Source organism: Danio rerio, chromosome 20, assembly GCF_049306965.1.
Source record: "Danio rerio strain Tuebingen ecotype United States chromosome 20, GRCz12tu, whole genome shotgun sequence".
NCBI classification, from domain to species: Eukaryota; Metazoa; Chordata; class Actinopteri; order Cypriniformes; family Danionidae; genus Danio; species Danio rerio.
In genome coordinates, this window is record NC_133195.1 from 55,960,074 (window position 1) to 55,986,569 (window position 26,496).

Consider the following 26,496-nt stretch of genomic DNA (forward strand, 5'->3'; position numbering starts at 1 on the left):
GGCAGTTGTGGCTGGTGAAATTGAGCATCTACTACATGCTGGACTAACAGTAGGATAGATCTTAGACAATTTTAAATTTGTAAAATGTAACCTGTGAAGTATTTTAAATTGAATAAGGGCATGTCTGGTACAGTGTGATGATGAATGTACTTTGTTTAAAATACCATCCCATTCTAAGTCTGTGAAGTCTCTGCTCAAGTCGAGCTGCCAGGAGGTTTTAATATGTTCTAGACTTTGAGGATCAATTGTACAAATTAAAGAGTATATATGAGAAATTAGTCCTTTACTTTCGGGTTTTAAGTCTAATAATGCATCAATTACTGAGGCAGCAGGTAATTCAGGAAAAGATTTAAATTTTGACTTAACAAAGCTTCGTATTTGCAGAAATCTAAAAAAAATTGTTTTTGGGCAGAGAAAAATTATGAGCAAGCTCTTCAAAGGAGCAAAAAATATTATTAATAAATAAATCTTTCAGGCATTTAATCCCCTTCTCCTCCCACACCCGGAATGCAGAGTCTGTACAAGATGGGGCAAATAAGCAGTTAGAGGCAATGGGACCTGCAATTGAGAGAGCCTGAAAGCCAAAATGCTTTCTTAACTGTGACCAAATTTTTAATGTATGTACAACTATTGGATTAAAAGAAGTCATATAATTCTTTTCTGAAATTGGAAGTGATGCACATATCAAAGATTTAAGAGAAGCTCTGGAACAAGCTCTTTCACCCTGTACCCGCAGTGGAATTGACTCTGGGTCCCAAGAAGATACCCAGTACAACATTTTTTGAATGTTGCTTGCCCAGTGGTAAAACAAAAAATTTGGCAGTGCCATGCCTCCTTGGGATTTATTCCTCTGGAGGAATGATTTTCTAATACGAGGTGATTTACCTCCCCATATAAAATGGCTTATCAATTTATCTATGTTACAGAAAAACAGTTTTCTTATGAATATGGGTATATTTGAAAAAAGGTATAAAAACCGTGGGAGAACTGTCATTTTAATTAGATTAATACGTCCAGACAGTGAAAGAGGTAGAGTGGACCATTTCTTGAAATCTTGTTTACAACATTTTAGTAATGGATAAAAGTTGGCTTTAAACAAGTCATTAAAGGAGCGAGTAACTGATATGCCTAAGTATTTAAACTTATCCTGATCCACTTTAAATGGTATTGTGTAAGAAGATCTATCTAGAGGGGCATCAATCTCAAAATACTCTGTCTTGTGCATATTTATTTTATAGCCTGAAATTTTTCCAAAATCTTTTAAGACTGATAGTATGTGAGGTATTGAATGAGTTGGATTTGAGACATATAAAAGAACGTCATCTGCATATAAGGAGATTTTATGTTCTTTGTCATTCCGAGTGATTCCTGTAAAAATAGTAGATTGACGAAGTAATATGGCCAAGGGCTCAATCGAAATGGCAAACAGCAAAGGTGAAAGGGGGCAACCCTGCCTTGTACCTCTATACAAAGGGAAATATTCTGAATAGATATTATTTGTGCAGACTGAGGCTATTGGGGCAGGATACAAGAGCCTGATCCAGGAAATCAAATTTTCAGGGAAGCCACATTTTTTGAGAGTAAAGAAAAGATATTCCCACTCAACTCGATCAAACGCTTTTTCAGCATCAAGGGAAACGATGATTTCATTGATATCAGAGTGTGAATGCATGTACATTACATTAAACAAACACCGCAAGTTATTAAACGAATTACGTCCACGAATGAAGCCTGTTTGATCACCATGTATTACTGCTGGACAAATTGGTTCAAGGCGCAATGCAAGAGCCTTGGCTAGTATCTTAAGGTCCACATTTAGCAGTGAAATTGGCCTATACGATTCACAGAAAATGGGGTCCTTATTTTCCTTTAACAAGAGTGAGATAGATGCCTGTGTGAGAGTCAGTGGGAGAGAGCCCCTCTTAAAAGATTCATTATATACTGCTACAAGAAGTGGGCTTAGTAAAGCTGAGAACTTCTTGTAGAACTCTATAGAAAAGCCGTCCGGCCCAGGTGCTTTACCACTCTGCATAGCCACGATGGCTTCCGTGATCTCTTGCTGTCTGATACAATTTCCCAATTCAGAATCCCAATTGAATTCGAACAATAAAGGGTCTCGGGGGTTGGTTTGATTTTGGTACGGGAGCCAGGGAGCGATGCGCTCTATCCACCACCGGGGGCTTGGGAAAACTCTCCTTCCCGAATACTTTAAGTAGAAGTTCTTCAGTAAATGCGGTTGGATGCGCGCTCTCAGTGTGCTCAGGAATGCCAATTATTCTCACGTTGTTCCTTCTTGAGCGATTTTCTAAGTCGTCGAGTTTCATTTTCATTCGTTCGTTGTCTTTGGTCAGAGCTGCGCATGCAGTTTCCAAAGAAGTGACACGGCCATCCACGCTGGTTAATGATTCCTCGACATCTTTCAATTTTTCCCCCTGGGTTTGCAGCGATGCTTTCACAGCTGAAATGGAGGTTTTTAGCTCAGAAAGAATCTCCACTCTGAGCGCTGCGACCTCTGATCTGATGCCCCCGAGAAGCTCGCGGATGTCGTCTCCCTGTGTCGAAGCCGCCATACCCGACGCTTGCACGTTATCCTCCTCAGTTATTCCAGTGTTCTTTTTTGCATTACCTCTCGGCATATTAGGTTATAAACGCTGTCACGATGTCTTGTTAATCTTATGTAAAATATCAGATACGCTTAAAACGCGTAGAGAACTCAGATTAGTCAAAGTGATTGAAAGTAATATTCAGAGCAGAAACGTGCGACTTCTTACTCCGCCATCATCGCATTTGGATACTCCCAATCCTAAAATTATTAATGACTATAAATTATTAATCTATATATAGTTTTATGGTTTATATCAGTGGATACTTAACTGTAATGTGTTTATCCCAAAATCCTTTGCGCTCTTTAAGATTTTGGATACAGTTGAATGGAGCAGTTAGCGGCTGTAAGTGCAGGACAGATGATGGAAAGATTTGTAAAGAATCCCGCTCCCACAAGCACTTCATGCAAATCTGACTTGGCGAGCGTTGAGGAAACCAGAAAGCATGATGAATCTTACATTGCGTTTGGTTTTACCTGCATGTTAAAGCAGGGAGTAGATAGACCCCAGTGTGTTCTTTCTCAAGAGATTGTCTCCAACGAATGCATGAAACCCTCCAAGCTCAAGCGCCATCTACAGCAGAAACTTCCCAATGAGGCAGAAAAATCGACTATTAAAACATCAGGAGTTGTGTTTGACCCGGCAGGCTAGTATTTTTTTAGCAGCAAGCATCTGTCCCTGAGAGGTGTTTTAAAGCCTCATATTTGGCATCACTCCACATCGCGCGTGCTAAGAAGCCGCACACAGTTGGCGAAGCATTGCTATTACCAGCTACCAAAGACATCGTCAAAGTTATTTGGAGAGGAAGCGGCACGAAAGGAAGATTGTGTGCCTTTGTCAGACCACACAGTAACCAGACGCAATGGAAATATTTCAAGAGTTCACACCTAGCTCATGATTTATATGTAGCTTGTTTGGCGTGCTGTCCCGGGAGAGAGCCCTGAGCTCAAGAGATCCTCAAGCCCAGAGCTCCCCCCTTTCGCAGGGTGAGGGGAGATTGAGCTCAGGTCGATCTTAGGCCCCGTTTACACTAGTACGTTTTAGTTTTAAAACGGCGTTTTAGAATGAAAACGATCCGCGTCCACACTCGCGTTTTACCCAGCGTTTCTGAACTGCTCTCCGTCCACACCAAAACGCTGAAACACACATCACGTGACCACACAGACGCTCTCGGGCAAGCGCTGCAGCCCATGTACCCAGATGAGAGCTCTGCTAGTCGGACTTCTCATCAAGCATCTCCCGCTGGATTTAATCTCACTATATTTATTAAACGGGATATTTCATTCATCTTGTTGTCTTTATCTAACGACATATTCCCTGACTTTGGGCATTGGAATCTATTACTTGTTCTCAGGTAACGTATTTTGGCTGAGCGCAAAGATAAGTTAATGATTAATGTAACCACGTACATTCTGTATATTGACTTATCGCTTGCCTTTATTTCCTACAATGTATAAACTTATTGTATGTTATACTTTTATAATTATCGATTCTTAAAACTGATACTCAGCAAAAGAGAGGGCATGTTTCGTATTTTCACTGAAATTGAAAGGAGGCAGTTGTTATCGGCTCCGTTTTGTTATAAATATCCAGACAGTGAAGATGACGCTCATCTTATACAGCACGGCGCCTCAACATTTCTGCTGTCTGTTAAGTTGCTAATATTAAAATGAAAATAGGCAGTTCCTTAAATCATGTTTACATTTTATTGTTGAGAAAGTGAAACAACGAAGCCAGGGTGATGTGAATGAAGTTATAAAGTGCACTGTTCCCTTTGAAGATTTACCCGTGTCCTCGGTATAGTCTGCTTTTCCATATCAAACTGAGAAGAAGAGACTGCAGCCTTGATCAAACTTGCGAAGTCTGAACTTACACGGAGAAGATTCAGGACTGAACTGTGCGTGTTAGGCTACTTAATATTCAGGAAAAGCCCCAATCAGAGAGGCGAACGTCTGCAGCCCCGCCTCCGTTTTCAGATGTCTCCGTTTTCCATCATCCACACTGAGACGGAGCAGCAGCGTTTCAGAATGAAAACGGCCTCTCCAGCGTTTTCGAAACGCTCCGTTTTCGGCGCTCGAGAACTCCGGCGTAGTGTGGACGGTTGGCGTAACCGTAGCAAAACTTATGCGTTTTCAAACTAAAACGCATTAGTGTAAACGGGGCCTTAAACTCCCCCGCTGCTGAGGCCAAGGCGAACTTCCTGAGAGTAAGACATTAGAAAAAAGATTTAGGCTTATTTGTCTATAATATAGAGCACATTTGGATGGTGGGAGAAAACCAGGGAACCCGGGAAAAACCCACTCGGACACAGGGAGAACATGCAAACTCCACACAGAAATACCCGATGGCCCAGCGAGGCAATAGTATGATCCTGCACAACTGGAGTAGCTGCACTCTCAGGACCGCATGTTTAGGACCTCATTTTTAGGACCCTAGTTTATTGCGGAAGCGCCACCTACCGGATTGGATGACATAGTGAAACTGCATTTCTAGGACCCGTTTTGTAACTGCGCCACCTACCGAATTGGATTATATAGCGGAAACTTTCAGGCACTTTTATTACAGAGGTTAAAGTGTAAAACGCCTGCTTTAAGTAACAATTTTAAAATGAAACAAATAAATTTACACCTAAAATATAAATGAATAAATAGAGTTGAGTGGCTTAAAAATCTTAAATTCCTTGAAAAATACTGTATATTGATGAACCCCATTACATTGAACTAATTAGCTCAGTATTAAGGAAAATAAATTGAAATCAAATGGGATCAGCATTTGCAGTTACTAATTTAAAACCAGGTTGTAAAGGTTTTAGAGAGACAAGAGAGGCAAGGATGATTCAAGAATGTACATTTATATAATTATCCACACTTTTATTTTTATTAATGCAATTCAACCACAAAAATGACCCCACTGTTTATTCAGTTGCTGCATTCAAACTGGCTGTAGACTTTAGCTCCTGTGAATGAGAGTGAAGAAGAAAGTTCAAGTATATATATATATATATATATATATATATATATATATATATATATATATATATATATACACATATACATACATATAAATACATACACACACACACACACACACACACACACACACACACACACACACATATATATATATATATATACATACACACTGGGGTAAATAAGTATTCAACAAGTTCCCATTTTTCTCAGAAAACTTATTTCTAAAAGGTGCTATTGACCTAAAAACCAAAGAAAAAAATATATATGAATAGAAAACAAATCTAATTACTTTACAAATTGTTATCAACATCTGGTGAAAATTTCAAGTCAACAGCACCTTTATAAATATGTTTTCTGAGAAAAATGGATACTTGTTGAATATTCAATTCAATTTCAATTAATTTTATCTTTATTTCTAAAGCACTTTTACAATGTAGATTGTGTCAAAGCAGCTTAACATTTATTAAATTCAGTTCAGTGTGGTTTAGTATTCACTGCTGAAAGTCCAAACACTAAAAAAAGCAAATCCATCGATGCACAGTTCCACAAGTCTTAAACCAAGCAAGCCATTGGCAACAGTGGAGGAACAAAACTTTACAAATTGATGAAAGGGAAGGAATAAACCTTGAGAGAAACTAGGCTCAGTTGGGCACAACCATTTCTCTACTGGCCACACTTCACGTGCAGAGCTGCAGTCTAGGCGCTGGAGGCAAACACTGGGCGTCCATCGTGGAGAAGCTGCAGGTGTGAGTAGGTCACCAGCTGGTTTTCAGTCTGGACCACAGGGTCAATGTGGGCACTCATCTGTCACTGGGGTCTTTCATTAATCAGTCTCATGCTCTCCACTTCTCTATGACCACCACAGCATCTGCTCATGATACGGTCTGTTTCAGGATTATGGATACATTTAGAAGTCCTCTATGGTGGCATCATCTCTTCACAGGTTACGACCTCTAGAGGCCTCTGGATGAATATCCCCAGGAGGAAATAGGGAACAAGGAAAATAATTAGCGCAGCTGCTGTTCATAGTGTATTTAAACAAGAGATATTAAATATCAAGACAAAAATGAAGTGCTAAGAGATAAAATAGCAGTTATATGAATAAACATGAAACACACATGATTATTTATAACAAAATGTCTATTGCATTAAGACAGCAAGAGTGTTCCCTCCAAGTGGTTTGTCAATCCCACTCACCCGCATAGAGCACATAGGGCAGCACAGTGGTTAGCACCGTCGCCTCACAGCAAGAAGGTTGCTGGTTCAAGCCCCGGCTGGGCCAGTGGTCATTTCTGTGTGGAGTTTGCATGTTCTCCCCATGTTCAAGTGTATGAGTGTAAATGGGTGTTTCCCAGTACTGGGTTGCAGCTGGAAGGGCATCCGCTGTGTAAAACATATGCTGGATAAGTTGGCGGTTCATTCTGCTGTGGCAACCCCTGATAAATAAAGGGACTAAGCCGAAAAAGAAAATGAATGAATATATATATATATTCTTGAATATGTAAAACAATGTATATGAACTCAAAAGGTTAATCAATTGTTATGAAATTAAATCTAGATTAATATTTAATATAAGAGGTATAATAACAAACATTTGCTTTACAGTGTTAGCTATAAATATATATATATATATATATATATATATATATATATATATATATATATATATATATATATATATATATATTTCTGGCTTAAGCGTATGCACTGTTGGGAGAACCAAACAGGAAACTACTCCCAACTCCATATTTTTAAGTATATAAGAGCAATACCCACCTATTGAATGGTTTCCCTTCTTTCGTCAGTTGTTTGTAAATCTGTCTGTTAAATTCTTTTACTTCACTGAAATAGAGAACAATCACTGTTGAGTTAACATATATACCAGTAACAAAAAGGCTCTTTGAGCATTGTGCCAAAATTAACTATATTCTGACCTGTAATGATAATCTTTACCAGAGAGAAAGACCTGCTCAGCATCATCCAAAGACCAGCTCCTCAAGACACCCAGAGGATGTACGATGGCCTATGAAAAAAAAATCATTTAAATATGAACTAAAATACCACCACAGAACAGCAAATCATTTTACATGGATTCATAAATGAGTAGCACCCAGCATGCAGTTTATATTATATTATTTTACACTTATTTGGCCAGACATTCCTCTGGAAAATGAACACCACAGATAAGCTGCACTTCATCATAGATATGCTATAAACTCAAGAACACAGCTAGCATTTGTAACTGTATTTATAAACTGCTTATCAATGTCTATTAAATGTAGAGTTAATGCTAAACAAATAAAATATTAATAAATTAACTAGTTATTAAATGCTTAATAATTATTTATTTATAGTATGCAGATGTTATAAAGTGTTACTCAACAGTTTGAGATAACCTCAATGAAAATATTCCTGTAGTTTGTTTTCTTTTCCTCCTACAATGAGCCTAAGCAATCCAATCATATTGGCCATCACTTCTTATTCGCCAGGTAAAACATACCTGTATATATATATTAAAGATATGAGACTCTATATGGTTAAGACCTGCAGAATAAGCCTAACTTTCAGAATCTCATTCATCACTGTAAAACGATGACAAATCATCAGTCTAATGCTGTAAATTTGCCCCACATACAGTATTGTGGGGCAAACAGGCAGTCAGCACAATTTTTAATGTGCTAATGTAATACAACGAATAACACGAATTCAGTAAAATATAGATAAATCTGAAACTCTTACATCAAACGTGCTTTTACCATCTTAGTTTAATGCATGAGTCACTAAGCACATTAGCCGTTAAGTCAACAAGCCATTAAATCAACAATGTTTCATTAAACCATGGTCACGAGTTACGAACGTCGTATAATCAAACTAGAAAACGAACTCTAGAAAAGTATTAACAGTTATAACACCTCTCACTCTGGCTGTGTAAAATTATCCATATTTATTATTATAATATTTTATTCTTCTTCTGGAAAAAAAAATCGTCACGTAACATTTTTGTCCCAGACCCTTAAAAGTGGGGTAAATCATGCAGGCTAATCTGGCATTTCTGCATAAACTCACAGTATAAAACAGCAGCATTACAAAATAAACACATACTTTAACAGTTTAAAATAAAACTTAATAGAAAAATCGGTACTTACACTTTCCTTGTCATCCGTGTCGTCCATTAGCGCATCCATGATCCAATCCGACAGGTGACGCTGTCACAAAAAACTAGGGTCCTAAAGATGCGGTCCTAAAAATGCGGTCCTGAGAGGGCAGCCACTCCAGTTGTGCAGGAATACCCTTCTCCAGCGAGGAGACAACGCCATTGGTTTTCTTGCTGTGAGACAACAGTGCTAGTCACTGAGCCACCGTGCCGCCCATTCTGGATAAAGGTGGGAGGAGGGGGGTTTCTTCCAGACGAAGATAGCTGTAGAAAGGAAATGAGGATATATATAGTGACTTGGGATCCTCTGATTGGAGGATCATGATTAGCTAATGTGGACCAGCTGGGTCAATCATGAGCACATGCTCTTCTCGAAATTAGTTTAAAATAAAACTTCACTTAGCAATTTTCCATAAATACAAGACAGGGAAAAAAACTTTTCATCCACCAGTGCCTTAGTTAGAAAAGCTATCTTGTTCAGTTAATGTGAACATTCGTCTTTGTTGTTGTTGTTGTTGTTATGAAATATAAAAAGTTTGAGAATCATTTTTGGCTATAGTGAGTTGCCAACTAATAAAATAAACAGTTTTCAAAACAATACCATTTGGCATGCCTGTGAAATATGAACAATAATGTCTTTACGTTACACAGATGTTTAGTTTACATCTTTATACTTAAAATACATAAGTGCCTTTAAACTTTAGGCAAAAGGGTCCCCTGCAAGGAATCATCATATTTGAGGGTCCCTGAGATTAAAAAGCTTGAAAACCCCTGCTCTCGAGACATCAGAGACTTATTTTACATCTTGTATAAAGTGGCATAATAAGTCATAATATGTTTTTATTGATGTTTCTAAATGATTATTTCCTTATTTCATGTCTGTGTTCATATTATCTCTAATATTTTCCTTGTTTTGTATGCTTTACGATAGGGCTGGGCGATTTTTCAGATTTTTTCGATTAAATCGAATTTACGTTTTGACGACGATTTAATTCTACATGAAATCGCGATCTTTAGAAAATATATACATTTAATACATTATAATGGCACCAATGTGCTTTGGTTCACTTTCTGTATGAAGCAATAAGCACACCAGAAGCGCCTCTCGGCCACGCGCTCCGCAGCACCACGCAGCGCCATGGTTTAAGAATTTTAAACAGGTTCTATACACACACCAACGCCGCCCAGCCACGATTCACAACGCAGTACATTTTTCAGCCGCGTCACAGAGCGTCATCTGATTAGTTTCATGTTAAATATGATGCGAATGTGCACGTTTGGTGTGTGATACTTTAAACTGTCATGTGCGCGCCGTGTTGCGGCGCTTCTGGGGCCTCATGTATGAAGACTTGCGTGGAAATCATACTAAAACATTGCGTACGCACAAAGCTGTAAATGTGCGCACGCAGAAAAAAATTCAGATGTATGAAACACTGCGTACGCCGAATCTCACGCATATTCTTTTGTACATCCGAATGAAGGTGAAACTGAGCGCAACATGCACGAGCACAAAACCCCTCCCTGCCTCCTCCCCCGTATGAATATGCTAATGACTCTACTTTGGCAAAACCCAACGAAAAAGCAACGGCAAAAGCAAGAAGAGAAACTCTGAACAGAATGTGAACTGGAGGTGCTGCTTTCGGAGGTAGACCGGAGAAAAACGGTGTTATTTGCAAGTTTGTCCTCCGGAATTAACAACAAAAGAAAAAAATAGAGTGGGAGAGTTTAGCTGATGCGGTTAACACAGTTAAATCTGAACATCGCACTGAGTGAATTAAAAAAGAAAGAGTGTGATTTATAGGGGTAAAATGTGTTGTACCTTAAACAGTTTAGTGGCGCAGCTCGTAACACGCATATCAACATGTTTTGACACGTTCGAGCATGAACTCGGTTCGAATCCAGCGTCTAATGAACTCACCCCCATTTTGGTCGCATATGCGGCCGAAAATTAATCTATGCGACCTCATAATATATTTTGGCGCATTAGTGCGACTGCAGATACTGGTTGTAGTGCGACCTGTTTTTGATTTTTTTGTAAAAACATGCTGAATCGCTCTTCCCTGCCGCTATATTGGTTCATATTAGCTGTCAATCACTCAAGGTATTCCGCTGTCAGATGACAGGGAAGGAGCTTTTATATGAAGGTAATTCAGTTGCGAAACTCGAGAGCTTGCAAATGTAAATGTGAGCACTTGTGATAATAATATTTGTATGTGTAGGTTGAAATGTACACTTACAGCTCTGATGTGAACAGCTGAAATCCTCGATTTGCACACACACACAACAATCCACACACTTGTGTTTTAAATTCGAAGTTGCAGATTAATAGTTGTGTATTTGTAAAATGTCATTCACAAATACAAAGTGACAGACACACGTGTGCACGGCAAATTTGACTGCATCTTCGCTCTACAACCACAGGTCGGCACTCACAACCTCTCAGATTCGTCAGTACAACTACAAATCTCCCGCGCTCTGACTTTTGCTACACATCTCCCGCGATCTCTGTAGCAGAACTCATCTGTGCACTCGCAGATGCAGAGGCGTGAGCAGCGCGGGGCGGGGGAGGGGCGGGGCTGGTGTAAAGCTGTTTCATTGGCTGAAGCCTGACCAATGAACAATGCCAGCAGCCAACAGGACTGAGGTGCAAAATAATCATTTCCCACAATTATTTTATTATTTAGGGTTTATTTAAACTCTTTTCTGAAGAGATTCTTGTTAAAAATAATAAATTCTGTGGAAATGTACATACCAGTAAAAGAGCAGCAAAGCCAGTTTATTGGCTAGAGCCAGCCAATGAGATGGGGCGTTTCTGTTTGTCAGGACACAGGGCAGCTCACGTTGTTTGAGGCCTCGAGCAATCAGAGGGTAAGTTAAGATTTTTAATAATTATCTATATGTTCAATACTGTTAGCTAAGCTAAGGACTGTGCTGGGTGCTTCTCTTGTTTGTTTCTTATATAAGAAAACAGTTATGAGTTATCTAGGAGCTGCTTTCAATCATGTTATATGGTTCTAAAGATACGATTTAACCCACATGAAATAAGAAGTTGTAATAGTATTTATAGTAAATAATAGTACGTTTTTGAACCATACTAACTATAGTAAACTGTATTATACAGTATATATTGCAGTATCTACAACTTTGTTAATGAATGCAACAGCACACTGTAGTATTAACTAGCATGAACTTTAATAAATTGAAGTATACTTGTATGTATGTATGTATGTGTATATATATATATATATATATATATATATATATATATATATATATATATATATATATATATATATAGCTTAAATTTGAAAAAATCGAAATATAGCTGTCTGTTTAAAACTAAACATTCTAATGCCATTTATTATGCAAATATCAAGTTGAAACAAATCTGTTAAGAACACGTATTTATATGTAAAACCTAATACATTTTAAAGCAGTTTCATTTCTTTCTAATTTTTACATCTACATGCATTACATCTGATTTAGGTCCACAACTTGCATCCTTCAACATAATATGTGTGTTCAAAGGAAGAGCAACTAGGTGAGGGAGACAGTGTCCATCGCTCGGCTGAGGGTCCACTTTGAGCATCTCATCTGCAGGGTTAAGCAACATAAGCTGAACAGTCATCATCTCTCTCTATTACAGCGAGCATCAACCAGCTTTACACAATGGCTTGCTTTCTGACCATTAGTAAAGGCTTGAGCAAAGTATTAAAGAGGAGATAACATTTGATGGGTAATGATGAAGTTGGATTTACCACCTCCATCTCATTATGAACAAGGAAAAACCCTGAAATATTTCAATACAAGTAACTACACATTTGCACTGCACTTATTTGGACTGTAAATTTTATTTGACAAATTACATTCCCTTACAGAACAGGTGTCAAACTCAGTTCCTGGAGGGCTGCAGCTTTGCAAAGTTTAGTTCTAACCCTAATTAAACACACCTGATCAAACTAATTGAGTCCTTCAGGTTTGTTTGAAACTTTCACTTAAGTGTGTTGAAGCAGGGTTTAAACTAAAAACGTGCAGGGTTACGGCCCTTCAGGAACTGAGTTTGACACCCCTGCCTTACAGTAAAGTGTAAAAATACTACATTAAACAATTATCAAAATAAAAGTTGTGTGTGTGGGTGAGTGTGTGTTTTGTTCAAATCTGTAGTCATCTTGGCAAGAAAAAAGAGAAAATAAAGTTGGCTTCCTCTTGAATGATCTGAATCATTTTGAAGTGTTTGTAGATGAGCTGGATCATCATGTCATCTTTAGCATAAATAACATCCTATTCAAGCTATGCAGCTTCTCTGAGTTCCTCATCGACTTGAAACATGCTGATCTCTCCTGTCACTCCATCCTTACAGGAAACTGAGAAATAACCTATAGTTAGTAACGTTCATAATTAAAAAAGTTATATAAAGGACACACTGTACACAAACATGTAAATAGATAGATGGATAGATAGATATGATGCAGGTTATTATAACAAAAACCGGTATGATCTGTAAGAAACTGAAACGCCTAGTGTTATTTTTAATTGCTATTAATGTGTGTGTGTGTGTGTGTGTGTGTAAATATACTTCAATTTATTAAAGTTCATGCTAGTTAATACTACAGTGTGCTGTTGCATTCATTAACAAAGTTGTAGATACTGCAATATATACTGTATAATACAGTTTACTATATTTAGTATGGTTCAAAAACGTACTATTATTTACTATAAATACTATTACAACTTCTTATTTCATGTGGGTTGAATCGTATCTTTAGAACCATATAACATGATTGAAAGCAGCTCCTAGATAACTCATAACTGTTTCTTATATAAAAAAAAACAAACAAACAAGAGAAGCACCCAGCACAGTCCTTAGCTTAGCTAACAGTATTGAACATATAGATAATTATTAAAAATCATAACTTACCCTCTGATTGCTCGAGGCCTCAAACAACGTGAGCTGCCCTGTGTCCTGACAAACAGAAACGCCCCATCTCATTGGCTGGCTCTAGCCAATAAACTGGCTTTGCTGCTCTTTTACTGGTATGTACATTTCCACAGAATTTATTATTTTTAACAAGAATCTCTTCAGAAAAGAGTTTAAATAAACCCTAAATAATAAAATAATCGTGGGAAATGATTATTTTGCACCTCAGTCCTGTTGGCTGCTGGCATTGTTCATTGGTCAGGCATCAGCCAATCAAACAGCTTTACACCAGCCCCGCCCCTTCCCTGCCCAGCGCTGCTCACGCCTCTGCATCTGCGAGTGCACAGATGAGTTCTGCTACAGAGATCGCGGGAGATGTGTAGCAAAAGTCAGAGCGCGGGAGATTTGTAGTTGTACTGACGAATCTGAGAGGTTGTGAGTGCCGACCTGTGGTTGTAGAGCGAAGATGCAGTCAAATTTGCCGTGCACACGTGTGTCTGTCACTTTGTATTTGTGAATGACATTTTACAAATACACAACTATTAATCTGCAACTTCCAATTTAAAACACAAGTGTGTGGATTGTTGTGTGTGTGTGCAAATCGAGGATTTCAGCTGTTCACATCAGAGCTGTAAGTGTACATTTCAACCTACACATACAAATATTATTATCACAAGTGCTCACATTTACATTTGCAAGCTCTCGAGTTTCGCAACTGAATTACCTTCATACTTTTATGACCACGGGAAATGCAAACGGCTGAAGAATGAAAACTTAAAGCACACAGGTTTGCAAACCCCACCTAAAGTTGAGGGCGCAGATGAAAGCGATCATGACACGTGATGGATATTGATCTGCCAGCTGAGATCAATCGAGTACCTGCTTTTCAGAGAAGGTGCCCGAATCTCCATGCGTTGCATTCACTGCGTGTTCAGCTCAAATGTCCGCTAAAAGTCAAATCTAATACTGTACATATCATCGCCAAAGAAGCTCGCCTTTACTAAGTTTACACTGAATCTGCGGCTCATCATAACAAACAGCGGTATTGCGCCGGTGGTCACCGCAAGAATCCTGCTCTGCCTGCTCATATATTGGGTCGGCTGACTCGCCTGCTTTCCACTAACACAGAAACATGAAGATCAGCTCAGACTGAACCTTTAAATTGACACAAACTGAAACCAAAACTTTTAAAGAGTGATAGAAGTGTTTCTTTTGTCTATTCTTTCTTGAGGTGTATATTATTTTTTATTTATTTACTGATGACTGCTTTGCAGCTTTCAGCATTGAATTGAATGATTGATTATAATCTTTTGTTTGTTCTGTAGCAGAAATATTATTTATTAAATTGACATTCATATAAAAACAGCAGCACAAAATCAATATTTCTTACTGCAATGCTTCATTTTTGTTTGATGCAAACTACAATTATTTTTCATAAAGTAACAGACTTTTTATAGCAGATATTCATGCACGTTCAAGGCAGTTCATTGTTACTATTATTGTCATTTTCATTATCATTAATATTCTATAATTATTAGACATTCATTTTGGAATTATAGCACACAAATATCAAGTCATCACAGCATTAGTTCGATAGTTGTTTCTGGTTTTTGTTAGTCCTATTGATGTTGTTTTAAAATACAATAAATCCCTTAAAAAACTATTTGCAGCGGTTCATTTTTGGTGGGTGCTCCTAAATCTTTTTTGGTGCTCCTCAATATTTGAAGTTGGGAGCACCGGTGCTACCAAGTAAGAAAGTTCATTTCGAGCCCTGTTCACGCATGCAAGTTCATCTTCAGATAGTGTCTTTATAGCAATGTGCGTGCAGTAGATCGCTCAGATTACATTGGGAAAACAGGCGACTGCTGCAAATTGTGCTTTAATGTTTGGCTGGTCAACTGTATGGTATGGAAACCTTATATACCTGCTAGATGAACCCGTCTCATACAGCTGCCATTGCACGGCTCAAAGACACTTTGTAGAGAGCAATTTAACACAACTGCCTCTAGAAGTCGCCAATGGAAATAAAACAGACACACACAAAAAATGTGTGTACGCCAGGCATGAAGCTGGGGTGGAGCTGCGCACATTCCCACGTTCAGTTCATCGTTATTAATTCTAAACGTGAGCGATTCTGAGCGTGAAACCTGGCGCACGCAAAGTTTTTGTGCGTACGCTTCGTTGATACATGAGGCCCCTGGTGTGCGACCTGCTTGACTGCCTGTTAAAGCGTAAAGTCATGTAGGATTTTACTTGTTGCATTAGTCTGAGTCACGTCTGTGTGGATTGTCAAGACATATTCCCTCATCAAGTCGATAAACTCAATCTCAACATGTATGAAGGACGTAAAAGCCTGCCATGTGAAAAACCGCGCCGATCTTTTGGTTTGAACACGAGCAGAGGTGAGGGACTGTAGCAGTGAAAGTGAAAGTACTCGCCCCCATGACGTCATTTAGCGGATCTAGCTGAAAACCAGACAGATCAGGCAGCATGATACAGAGAGTGGAGCAAAGCGCATCAAATGATCGGTATTTAATAGGGGAAAAAGAAAAATAACTAAATATATTATTTTATAGTAGACACACATCTGGTGCTTGTATTTGCTCCTGCTATACGTCCACAACTTCACACATTGGGTTAAATAAGGCTTTACAGTTTCCATGTTCAGTCCTTTACTTCCACTGTATCTTTTTAAGAAAAAGGCAGCATCATTACAACCTGACATTCAATCAGAAGACAAAGTCAAAGCCGAGCTGACAGCCAATCTTTCCTTGGCTCAGCAAAACTTGCAAACAGTACCTCTGTATTCCTGCAACGGGAATATTTACACAAATATTTCTTATTCAAATCTTCAGCAATGCTATTTAACTCGTGAATTTGTTTTACATTTATTTACACCTTGACCGATTTTTGTGTGCCATTAAAACTACATTGTTCCTTAACCAGATGGTTTTTCAAGTTACTTTTATAGAGAATGTTACTTCAGTCATGTTGTTGTAATGTTTTGAGAAGACGAGTAACAAAAAAAAAAAAAAATCGAAATCGTGAATCGGTCAAACTTTATAAAAAACCTAGATTTTATTTTTTTTGCCAAATCGCCCAGCTCTACTTTAAGATGTGTGACGCTGCACTAAGCTTGACACTATGTGATGAGGCTGAATAAATACAATATATTTTAAAAAGTATTAGGAGAATTACGCATGTCCAGAGCACACAACACACGGTTAACACACACTTTAATGGGGGAAACCATTAAATGCATGACAGTGAGTTACAAGCTGACATCATAGTATGCGAGTATATGATGATGAGTACACGTCGATGATGCAGAGATGAAAAAGGAAATCTTTACAGAAATTAAATGCAATCCTGGAGTGTTTTCTTACAATGCAGCATAGTGTTCAATAAATATACAGACAATCGTTTACTCTTAGCAGTACCTCTTAATTTGCTGATTACAGACCAAACGTACAGCCTCTGCAGTGTTTTCCACAGTCTTCGTGACGTACTGAATGTGAAACTGTGTGTTTTGTTCATGATTTTCAACAAATTGAAGCAACAGTGTCATATTTATAACTTAAAGATTGAGAGAAAATAAGCTACCCATCAAATCAAACCAGCACCAAACAAATGTACAGCACAACAATCCAGATCTGGATCATCTGGACAGGTTCCTAATCAAAATATAAGAGAAATGACTTTCAGAAATATGTGAAAAATCCACTGAAAGCTGAAATTAGAGACCTGAAGAAAGCTGATGGCACTTCACATCACCGGTTTATCCATATAATCTGCTTGACTAGTCCTCGATCTGGGATCTGTGACTGGTGTGTCAGTATAACTGGGTATTCTTTATTGATTTATTAATTGATTTGTAATAGTATAAGCCTGATAAATGTGCTTGTTCTCTCCTGCCATTAACATGTTAATCATACAGCAGGTATTTTAAGTGCAATAAGTTAGCAGTACTAATGATTATGGGATTATTATAATCAAATCTGCTGTTGTAAGTTGATAGTGAGCTCTTTAGACAACTGTCAATAAATATTATCTAAATTTAGAAAGATAATTATTGCATTATGACATTTTACTCATGGCTGTATGTTTATATAATAAATTGTATATTTATTATTATTTTTGTGATATATATGTGGACATAAAAATAGATAAAATAATAGATTGATAGATTCATGGATGAATAGATAAACAGATAGATGGATGAAAAGCTGGATAGACATAGATAGATAGATAGATAGATAGATAGATAGATAGATAGATAGATAGATAGATAGATAGATAGATAGATAGATAGATAGATAGATAGATAGATAGATAGATAGATAGATACGTCATAATAAGTCATAAAATTAATAATCATTAATATGTTTTTATTAATATTTCTACATAATTGTTTCCTTATTTTATGTCTGTGTTTATATTATCTCTAATATTTTCCTTGTTATTTATGCTTTAAGATGTGTGACGCTGCACTAAGCTTGACACTATGTGATGAGGCTGAATAAATACAATATATTTTAAAAAGTATTAGGAGAATTACGCATGTCCAGAGCACACAACACATAAAAATACAAATAAATCATCAACACACATAATAAAAGAGCTTTGTACCACAGTTTCAAGTGTATTCAAACACAATTTATTACAGTTCAGATGCAGACAAACACTACATGCAATAAAAGAATTACAACAACACACAACACATAGAGAGTCAGGTCTGCCGGCGGTATGAAGCCTTCTGAATACTGGATCACCGCCATCTGATTAGTTCTGTTGCTTGGCGGGCTGGAACTGCTGATCCACCAGTGAGGAGCCGAACCCGGAGCAGCAGACGTTGTGCAACCAGACGGACCTGGATCAGCAGGAATTGTGCAACCAGACGGTCCCGGAGCAGCAGGCTTGGTGCAACCAGACGGACCCGGATAAGCAGACATGCCGCAATCAGACGGACCCGGATCAGCAGCCATGCTGCAATCAGACGGACCCGGAGCAGCAGACATGCCGCAATCAGACGGACCCGGAGCAGCTGACATGGCGCAATCAGACGGACCCGGAGCAGCAGACACTGCGCAGCCCCCAGACAGACCCGTATCCACAGACAGCCTGCAGCCTCCAGAGGCATCCGGGTTACCAGATACACTGAAGTCCCGAGACGCACCCGGATAAGAGGACACACTGAAGAACCCAGACGAACCGGGATCAACAGACACCCTGCAGCCTCGAGATGGACGAGCATTAAGAGACACACTGAACACCCCAGATGGACATAGGACGAGGGACAAGCGGAGGACTCCAGGTGGACCCGGAATAAAAGAATCCGAGTAGAATCCATTAGGTCCCGGGTCAACAGACACACTGGAGATCCCAGGTTGGTCCACGTCAATGGAGACAACACAGACCCCACACGGATCCGGGGACCCTGGGGTGCCCTTGACGATTCTCAAGATGACTTTGCTGCAATCTTTCTTGAGGTAGATCTTTCTAGTCCGATCTCTCGATTCTGAAGCTGAAGAGAGAGAAAATATTACAAGGTGTTATTCCCCGATAACAACCAATTCAACTAATAGCACATACCTATAGCCATGTAATAAGCAGGATAATAAACAATTCTACAATATTTTAATCTGTGTTTCACTTCAATTACTATAATCAGCTAAAACCACAACTCATGTCTTTCCTAATCCTTCTGTTTCGCTGCTTACCGACAGCACGAGCGCTACCAGATGGGTCAGTGTGGTCCACTATAGATGTTGCTGCTGCATCCATACAGCAAAGCTTATGGATAGCTCTTCCCATTTTCCGGAAGAATGAAAGAACGCCTGTCTTCCTCCGTCCTCGTCTTTGCATCTCTAAAGAAAATAAGAAAACATTTAGAAAGTACAGATAACGGGTCAGTAGCACAACAACCAGCGGCTGGACATCACCACCCACTTTGAATGTTATCACTTCATTTAATGAGCGTTATTATAGGGGCCTTCTGCGCTGACTGGTAGGCTCAGAAGGATTATATCATCCATCCACATGGTTAATCAGCTATACTTATATTGAAGACTCCAGATCCAGATCTGTTTTTACATTACTGTGACGGTTGGGTTTAGAGTTGGAGTAGGGTTAGACATTACCTGCTTTCTGGAACCGTTCTTCACCGGACTCGATTACAGCATTTACTCTAGTATTTAGTTTGTAGTATTTACACTTACATACTATACTTATAACAATATACAATGCAACACTTTCTCATACGCATTTGTACACAGCACCTTATAACCTGTATATTTATATCAAATCTGTACATACAACTCAACATTCAGATCTTTTGGACTAACTGCATCTCTGTTTAATCTTTATCATCTTTTTTTCATATTGATTTTGTGTTGTCAATTTACGTACACTGGAAGCTTCTGCAGCCATAACAAATTCCTGTGTGTGTGAAGCACACTTGGCAATAAAACTGATTGTGATTCGATACTAAAGAACGGCAGTGAACTGATAAATGTGAATAACTCATGATATTTTAAAAGAGCCGTGTTTCAGTGTGAATTATGACAGAGTTAAATTGTTTACAGTCATTCATCTTTTTAACACACACTGTGATTCTGACTGCATTCACACTGAAATATCAAATACACCAAAACATTCCATTTATTAAAGGTTATGAAGGCTAAAACACCCTCAACAGCCGTATCTCCTTACTGTAGCCACACCAAAAATGTAAAAGTTATTACACATACAGTATAACAAGAACAATTACTGTAGTAATATATACTGTAGAGCTGTTCAATATACAACTTATATTTCATAATATGAAGTTTTATATTTTATTATTGTTTATTTTAGCTTCTACATTCTCAAACATATAATAATGAGTAAAATATGATCACATAATTAATTAAAACTGTGTATTTGTATAATTGTGCTTTACATTTAGTGAAAATATGAATTAGGATAATGATATTATATCATTTTATATACATAAACATCATTGATGTTGACATTTGAGATATCTGTCGTAATTTGTCTTGTAGTTCATACAGTATATTATCTACTTTACCACAGTATGTGTATAGCAGAATAGATTTACCACATCACTGTGATTTACTGTAGTAAATATCAAAAACACTGCAGTATTTACATCAGGAAGTTTACTTCATGTCCTATAGTAAATGTACTATATATATATAAAATAATACAGTATATTTCCACCGGTGTGCTGCTGTGCTCTTACCTGCTGTCTGGTTCTCCAGGACGGCCGCAGATGAAGCTCTCTGTTCGGACGCTCCTCAATTCAATTCAATTCAATTCAGCTTTATTTGTATAGCGCTTTTACAATGTAGATTGTGTCAAAGCAGCTTCACATAAATGGTCATAGTAATTGGAACAGTGTGGTTCAGGTTTTAGTGTTTAAGTTCAGTTCAGTTCAGTTCAGTTTAGCTCTGTTCAGTGTGATTTATTCATTACTGAGAGTTCAAACACTGAAGAGCAAATTCAACGATGCGTAGCTCTACCAATCCTGAACCATGCGAGGCAGTGGCGACAGCGGAGAGGGAAAAAAAAACTTCACCTGATGGGAGTGAAGAAAAAAAACCTTGAGAGAACCAGACTCAGTTGGGCACGACCATTTTAATTTCTCCGCTGGCCAAAAGTCTTGTGCAGAACTTCATTCGCCGTGGTTTATGCTGGAAGATGGCCTCAATGAAGACTCGTCTGTCCCTGGAGCGTCGCTGGAATCAGACTCAAGTTCTCCACTCCCCTCGACCATCAGCGCAGCAGCAGCTCAGGATATGGCCTGGTCCCGGATATGGAATCCTTGGGAACATCACGTCGCTGGTCTTGGATCCAATCAGTGACTCCGCATAATCTGAGGACCTCGGGATGAGTATCCCCAGGTGAAAATAGAGAATAAAGAGAATTAGCGTAGCTGCTGTTCATAGTGTATATAAGCAAGATGCAGAAGCCAGTGTGGAACCTGCTAGGTGATGCACTGAGTGTATGCTTTACTAAACAGATAGGTCTTTAATCTAGTTTTGAACTGGGAGAGTGTGTCTGAGCCTCGGACATTACCAGGAAGGCTATTCCAGAGTGTAGGAGCCATGAAAGAGAAGGCTCGACCTCCTTTACTTGATTTTGCTATTCTAGGTACTACCAGAAGCCCTGAATTTTGAGATCTTAAGGAGCGAGTTGGTTCGTAGCGAGACAGAAGGTTGGTTAGATAAACAGGAGCTAGATTATTTAGAGCTTTATAGGTGAGAAGTAATATTTTAAATTCAATACGAAATTTAACAGGCAGCCAGTGTAAGGAGGATAAAATTGGGGTTATATGATCATATTTTCTAGACCTGGTCAGAACTCTGGCTGCTGCATTTTGCACTAATTGAAGTTTGTTAATAGAGGATGCTGGGCAGCCAGCAAATAGAGCATTACAGTAATCCAGTCTCGAAGTCATAAAAGCATGGACTAGCTTTTCTGCATCTGAGATGGATAGCATATTTCGTAATTTAGCGATATTTCTCAGATGAAAGAAGGCAGTTTTTGTGACATGGGATATATGGTTTTTAAAAGTTAGATTGCTGTCTAATATGACACCCAGATCTTTTATAGTAGAGCTAAAGCTAACTTTGTATCCCTCTAATTGTAAATTGAGTTGCGAGATCTGCTGTGTGCAAGATTTAGGCCCAATAAGTAATAATTCTGTTTTGTCTGAGTTTAAGAGAAGAAAATTGTTGGTCATCCAGTCTTTGATGTCTTTGATACACTCAGTTAGTTTAGAAAGTTCAGACGTCTCGTCAGGTTTAGTGGAAATATATAATTGAGTATCATCTGCATAGCAGTGAAAGCTGATCCCATGTCTTCTAATAATGTCTCCCATAGGTAGCATGTAAATTGTAAACAGTAAAGGGCCTAAAACTGATCCTTGAGGCACCCCATACTTTACTGGGCAGATTTGTGAAGGCTGTCCATTAAGATTTACAAACTGGTAGCGGTCAGTTAAGTATGACTTAAACCATTGTAGAGCCTGTCCCTGGACACCTGTAGACTTTAAGCGATTTATGAGGATATTGTGGTCAATGGTATCAAATGCCGCACTAAGATCGAGTAAAACTAATAGCGAGACGCACCCTCGGTCAGCAGCTAAGAGTAAATCGTTGGTTATTTTCACTAAGGCGGTTTCTGTACTGTGGTGAGCCCTGAAACCTGACTGAAACACTTCAAAAATATTGTTCGTCTGCAGAAAAGAGCATAATTGAGTGGAAACAACTTTTTCTAGTATTTTAGACATAAATGGAAGATTTGAAATAGGCCTATAGTTAGCTAAGTTGTTGGTGTCTAGTTGCGGTTTCTTAATAATAGGCTTAATAACAGCTAGCTTGTAAGAGTTTGGAACATGGCCTATAGATAAAGAAGAGTTGATAATGTTAAGAAGAGGTTCTCCTATAGCAGGTAGCAGCTCTTTCAGTAATTTTGTTGGAATTGAGTCCAGCATACACGTAGCTGGTTTAGAGCTATTTATAATTTTTACTAACTCCAGCGCGACCGCGGCTCCTGAACTCTGGTGAATCTCGTGTAATCATTCTCTCCAGAATATTGTAATCCATATCGTGCTGTAAACGCTGTATTTTTGACTGAAAACGCATGACTGTTCGCTGACTGTCAAACACCATCTACACCACTGAACACCAAATCAAACTGACGCGCGTTCAAGAGTGTGTTCTAATTAGCGTTCGAAACTGTGACGTCATGCGGGGGAGGGACTGACGTGTACGCTGCTTGTGCTGTTACAACTTCAAACACAGGTAGAAAGTGTTAAACTACAAATACTATAAACGGTTAGGTGGAGAGGGTTTGGCAGACATTTCTGAATGCTTCTTAACCCTTGTGCACTGTTCAATCTAACCAGCCTTTTGTTATGGACGAAAACATCCACTGAATATATCTGCTGTAAAAATGCATCAGATCAATATTTTTTCTATTTTTTTGCATAAATCTGTTAATCAACCTCAGTTCTGATCAAAACGACTAAATTGCTTAGAAAATTACAGGATTTTAACTCATAAAATTTATACTTGATGTCACTGATTTGGTGAAACACACACAAAATGACGTATTTTCAGTATAGAGAGTAATTGTGGGCTTTATTTATTTTCTTTTATCACAGTCTTGGACATGTGAACGATAATAACAACATTGGCTTTGATGCATTATTTTTTTAGGATAGTGGATGCTGCACACTGGTGGTGGTGTGGAGAATGATTTTGAAGGATACAACTGATGGACATTTCGGGCCATGATCCTTACAGCAAGAATGTTTGGTTTCATTCACTGTGTGAATTGGGAAGGGCTCATCCCTATGCCCTTATCCCTTGTGGGCCGCAAGAGAGCGCTGGGGGGTCCGCGAAAAACTTGGCAGAAACAAAAAATTATTTACGAGATATTTTTTTTTCCAATCCTAAAATTATTATTATTTTTTTAAATACTTTATTTATAAGGATTTTTATTTTTACATTTGCACAAAAAAAAAGACAAACAATCAACAACAACAAAACAAAATATATAAACAAATATCCCCAACACTACTTTCCCTTTTGTGGCTTTAACAGAAGATATACATAGCTAACAGTCTGCAAACATAAAGTCCTCAAGATATACGATACACATAAAAAGTGAACAGTTCAGTGTGTGATAAAAGAAAGGTTCTGTATACCTTTATTACAAGCACTGCCATTGTGAAAGGCATTACAAGGTTACAGTGACATGAAAGAGGAATAAGAAAATATGAAAAAAAAAAGGGGGGGGGGGTCTTTTGGGATTATGAGAGATTTTATATAAACTCCTGCTCCAAAAATTGTAAATGGTCAACGTATGTAAGAAAGGGAGACCAGGTTTTTAAAAAAGTATTTTTTGAACCTCTTAGAGTAAATTTGATTTTTTCAAGCTGAATAAAATACATAACGTCTTTAATCCATCTACTATGTGTTGGGGCCTCAGTTTTTTTCCAATACAGAAGAATTAAACGCCTTGCCAGTAGCGTGGTAAAAGCAATTACTCTACATATTTCTTCTTTAAGCACAATATTTTCTGGACTGGTTCCAAAAATTGCCAACAGGGGTTCAGGTTCAATAGGAAAACCATACATATCACTAAATGATTGAAAAATGTCTTTCCAAAACCTCCCTAGATTTGGGCAGAACCAAAACATGTGGGCAGTTGTGGCTGGTGAAATTGAGCATCTACTGCATGCTGGACTAACAGTAGGATAGATCTTAGACAATTTTAAATTTGTAAAATGTAACCTGTGAAGTATTTTAAATTGAATAAGGGCATGTCTGGTACAGTGTGATGATGAATGTACTTTATTTAAAATACCATCCCATTCTAAGTCTGTGAAGTCTCTGCTCAAGTCGAGCTGCCAGGAGGTTTTAATATGTTCTAGACTTTGAGGATCAATTGTACAAATTAAAGAGTATATATGAGAAATTAGTCCTTTACTTTCGGGTTTTAAGTCTAATAATGCATCAATTACTGAGGCAGCAGGTAATTCAGGAAAAGATTTAAATTTTGACTTAACAAAGCTTCGTATTTGCAGAAATCTAAAAAAATTGTTTTTGGGCAGAGAAAAATTATGAGCAAGCTCTTCAAAGGAGCAAAAAATATTATTAATAAATAAATCTTTCAGGCATTTAATCCCCTTCTCCTCCCACACCCGGAATGCAGAGTCTGTACAAGATGGGGCAAATAAGCAGTTAGAGGCAATGGGACCTGCAATTGAGAGAGCCTGAAAGCCAAAATGCTTTCTTAACTGTGACCAAATTTTTAATGTATGTACAACTATGGGATTAAAAGAAGTCATATAATTCTTTTCTGAAATTGGAAGTGATGCACATATCAAAGATTGAAGAGAAGCTCTGGAACAAGCTCTTTCACCCTGTACCCGCAGTGGAATTGACTCTGGGTCCCAAGAAGATACCCAGTACAACATTTTTTGAATGTTGCTTGCCCAGTAGTAAAACAAAAAATTTGGCAGTGCCATGCCTCTTTGGGATTTATTCCTCTGGAGGAATGATTTTCTAATACGAGGTGATTTACCTCCCCATATAAAATGGCTTATCAATTTATCTATGTTACAGAAAAACTGTTTTCTTATGAATATGGGTATATTTGAAAAAAGGTATAAAAACCGTGGGAGAACTGTCATTTTAATTAGATTAATACGTCCAGACAGTGAAAGAGGTAGAGTGGACCATTTCTTGAAATCTTGTTTACAACGTTTTAGTAATGGATAAAAGTTGGCTTTAAACAAGTCATTAAAGGAGCGAGTAACTGATATGCCTAAGTATTTAAACTTATCCTGATCCACTTTAAATGGTATTGTGTAAGAAGATCTATCTAGAGGGGCATCAATCTCAAAATACTCTGTCTTGTGCATATTTATTTTATAGCCTGAAATTTTTCCAAAATCTTTTAAGACTGATAGTATGTGAGGTATTGAATGAGTTGGATTTGAGACATATAAAAGAACGTCATCTGCATATAAGGAGATTTTATGTTCTTTGTCATTCCGAGTGATTCCTGTAAAAATAGTAGATTGACGAAGTAATATGGCCAAGGGCTCAATCGAAATGGCAAACAGCAAAGGTGAAAGGGGGCAACCCTGCCTTGTACCTCTATACAAAGGGAAATATTCTGAATAGATATTATTTGTGCAGACTGGGGCTATTGGGGCAGAATACAAGAGCCTGATCCAGGAAATCAAATTTTCAGGGAAGCCACATTTTTTGAGAGTAAAGAAAAGATATTCCCACTCAACTCGATCAAACGCTTTTTCAGCATCAAGGG

General features: G+C 38.1%; 3 protein-coding genes and 1 long non-coding RNA gene across 7 annotated transcripts in view; 2 read left to right on the top strand and 2 right to left on the bottom strand.

Annotated features, from left to right (window-relative positions):
* pycr3 (pyrroline-5-carboxylate reductase 3) overlaps nt 1-26,496 on the top strand; it is a 547,472-nt gene that overhangs the window by 139,811 nt on the left and 381,165 nt on the right. The gene's annotated exons all lie outside the window — the stretch shown is intronic.
* The window catches only part of si:ch211-221n20.8, a 142,370-nt gene that overhangs the window by 84,324 nt on the left and 31,550 nt on the right, over nt 1-26,496 (top strand). The gene's annotated exons all lie outside the window — the stretch shown is intronic.
* On the bottom strand, nt 5,991-11,268 carry LOC103909365 (uncharacterized). The gene is made up of 5 exons (XR_659244.5): nt 10,967-11,268; nt 8,722-8,993; nt 7,510-7,598; nt 7,352-7,417; nt 5,991-7,027 (listed from the first exon to the last, which is right to left on the bottom strand). It is a non-coding gene; the product is annotated as an uncharacterized lncRNA (long non-coding RNA).
* LOC110438207 (uncharacterized) lies at nt 18,258-22,238 on the bottom strand. Its single transcript, XM_021468718.3, has 3 exons — nt 20,891-22,238; nt 19,368-19,514; nt 18,258-19,171 (listed from the first exon to the last, which is right to left on the bottom strand). The coding sequence occupies exons 2-3, from the start codon at nt 19,510-19,512 to the stop codon at nt 18,315-18,317; spliced, it is 1,002 nt and encodes a 333-aa protein (XP_021324393.1). The 5' UTR covers nt 19,513-19,514; nt 20,891-22,238; the 3' UTR covers nt 18,258-18,314.

Coding starts and splice junctions, on each gene's coding strand:
- LOC110438207 (XM_021468718.3), bottom strand. CDS start 19,512: ATGCAAAGACGAGGACGGAGGAAGACAGGCGTTCTTTCATTCTTCCGG. Junction 19,172..19,367: donor TGGTAGCGCTCGTGCTGTCG/GTAAGCAGCGAA, acceptor CTCTCTCTTCAG/CTTCAGAATCGAGAGATCGG.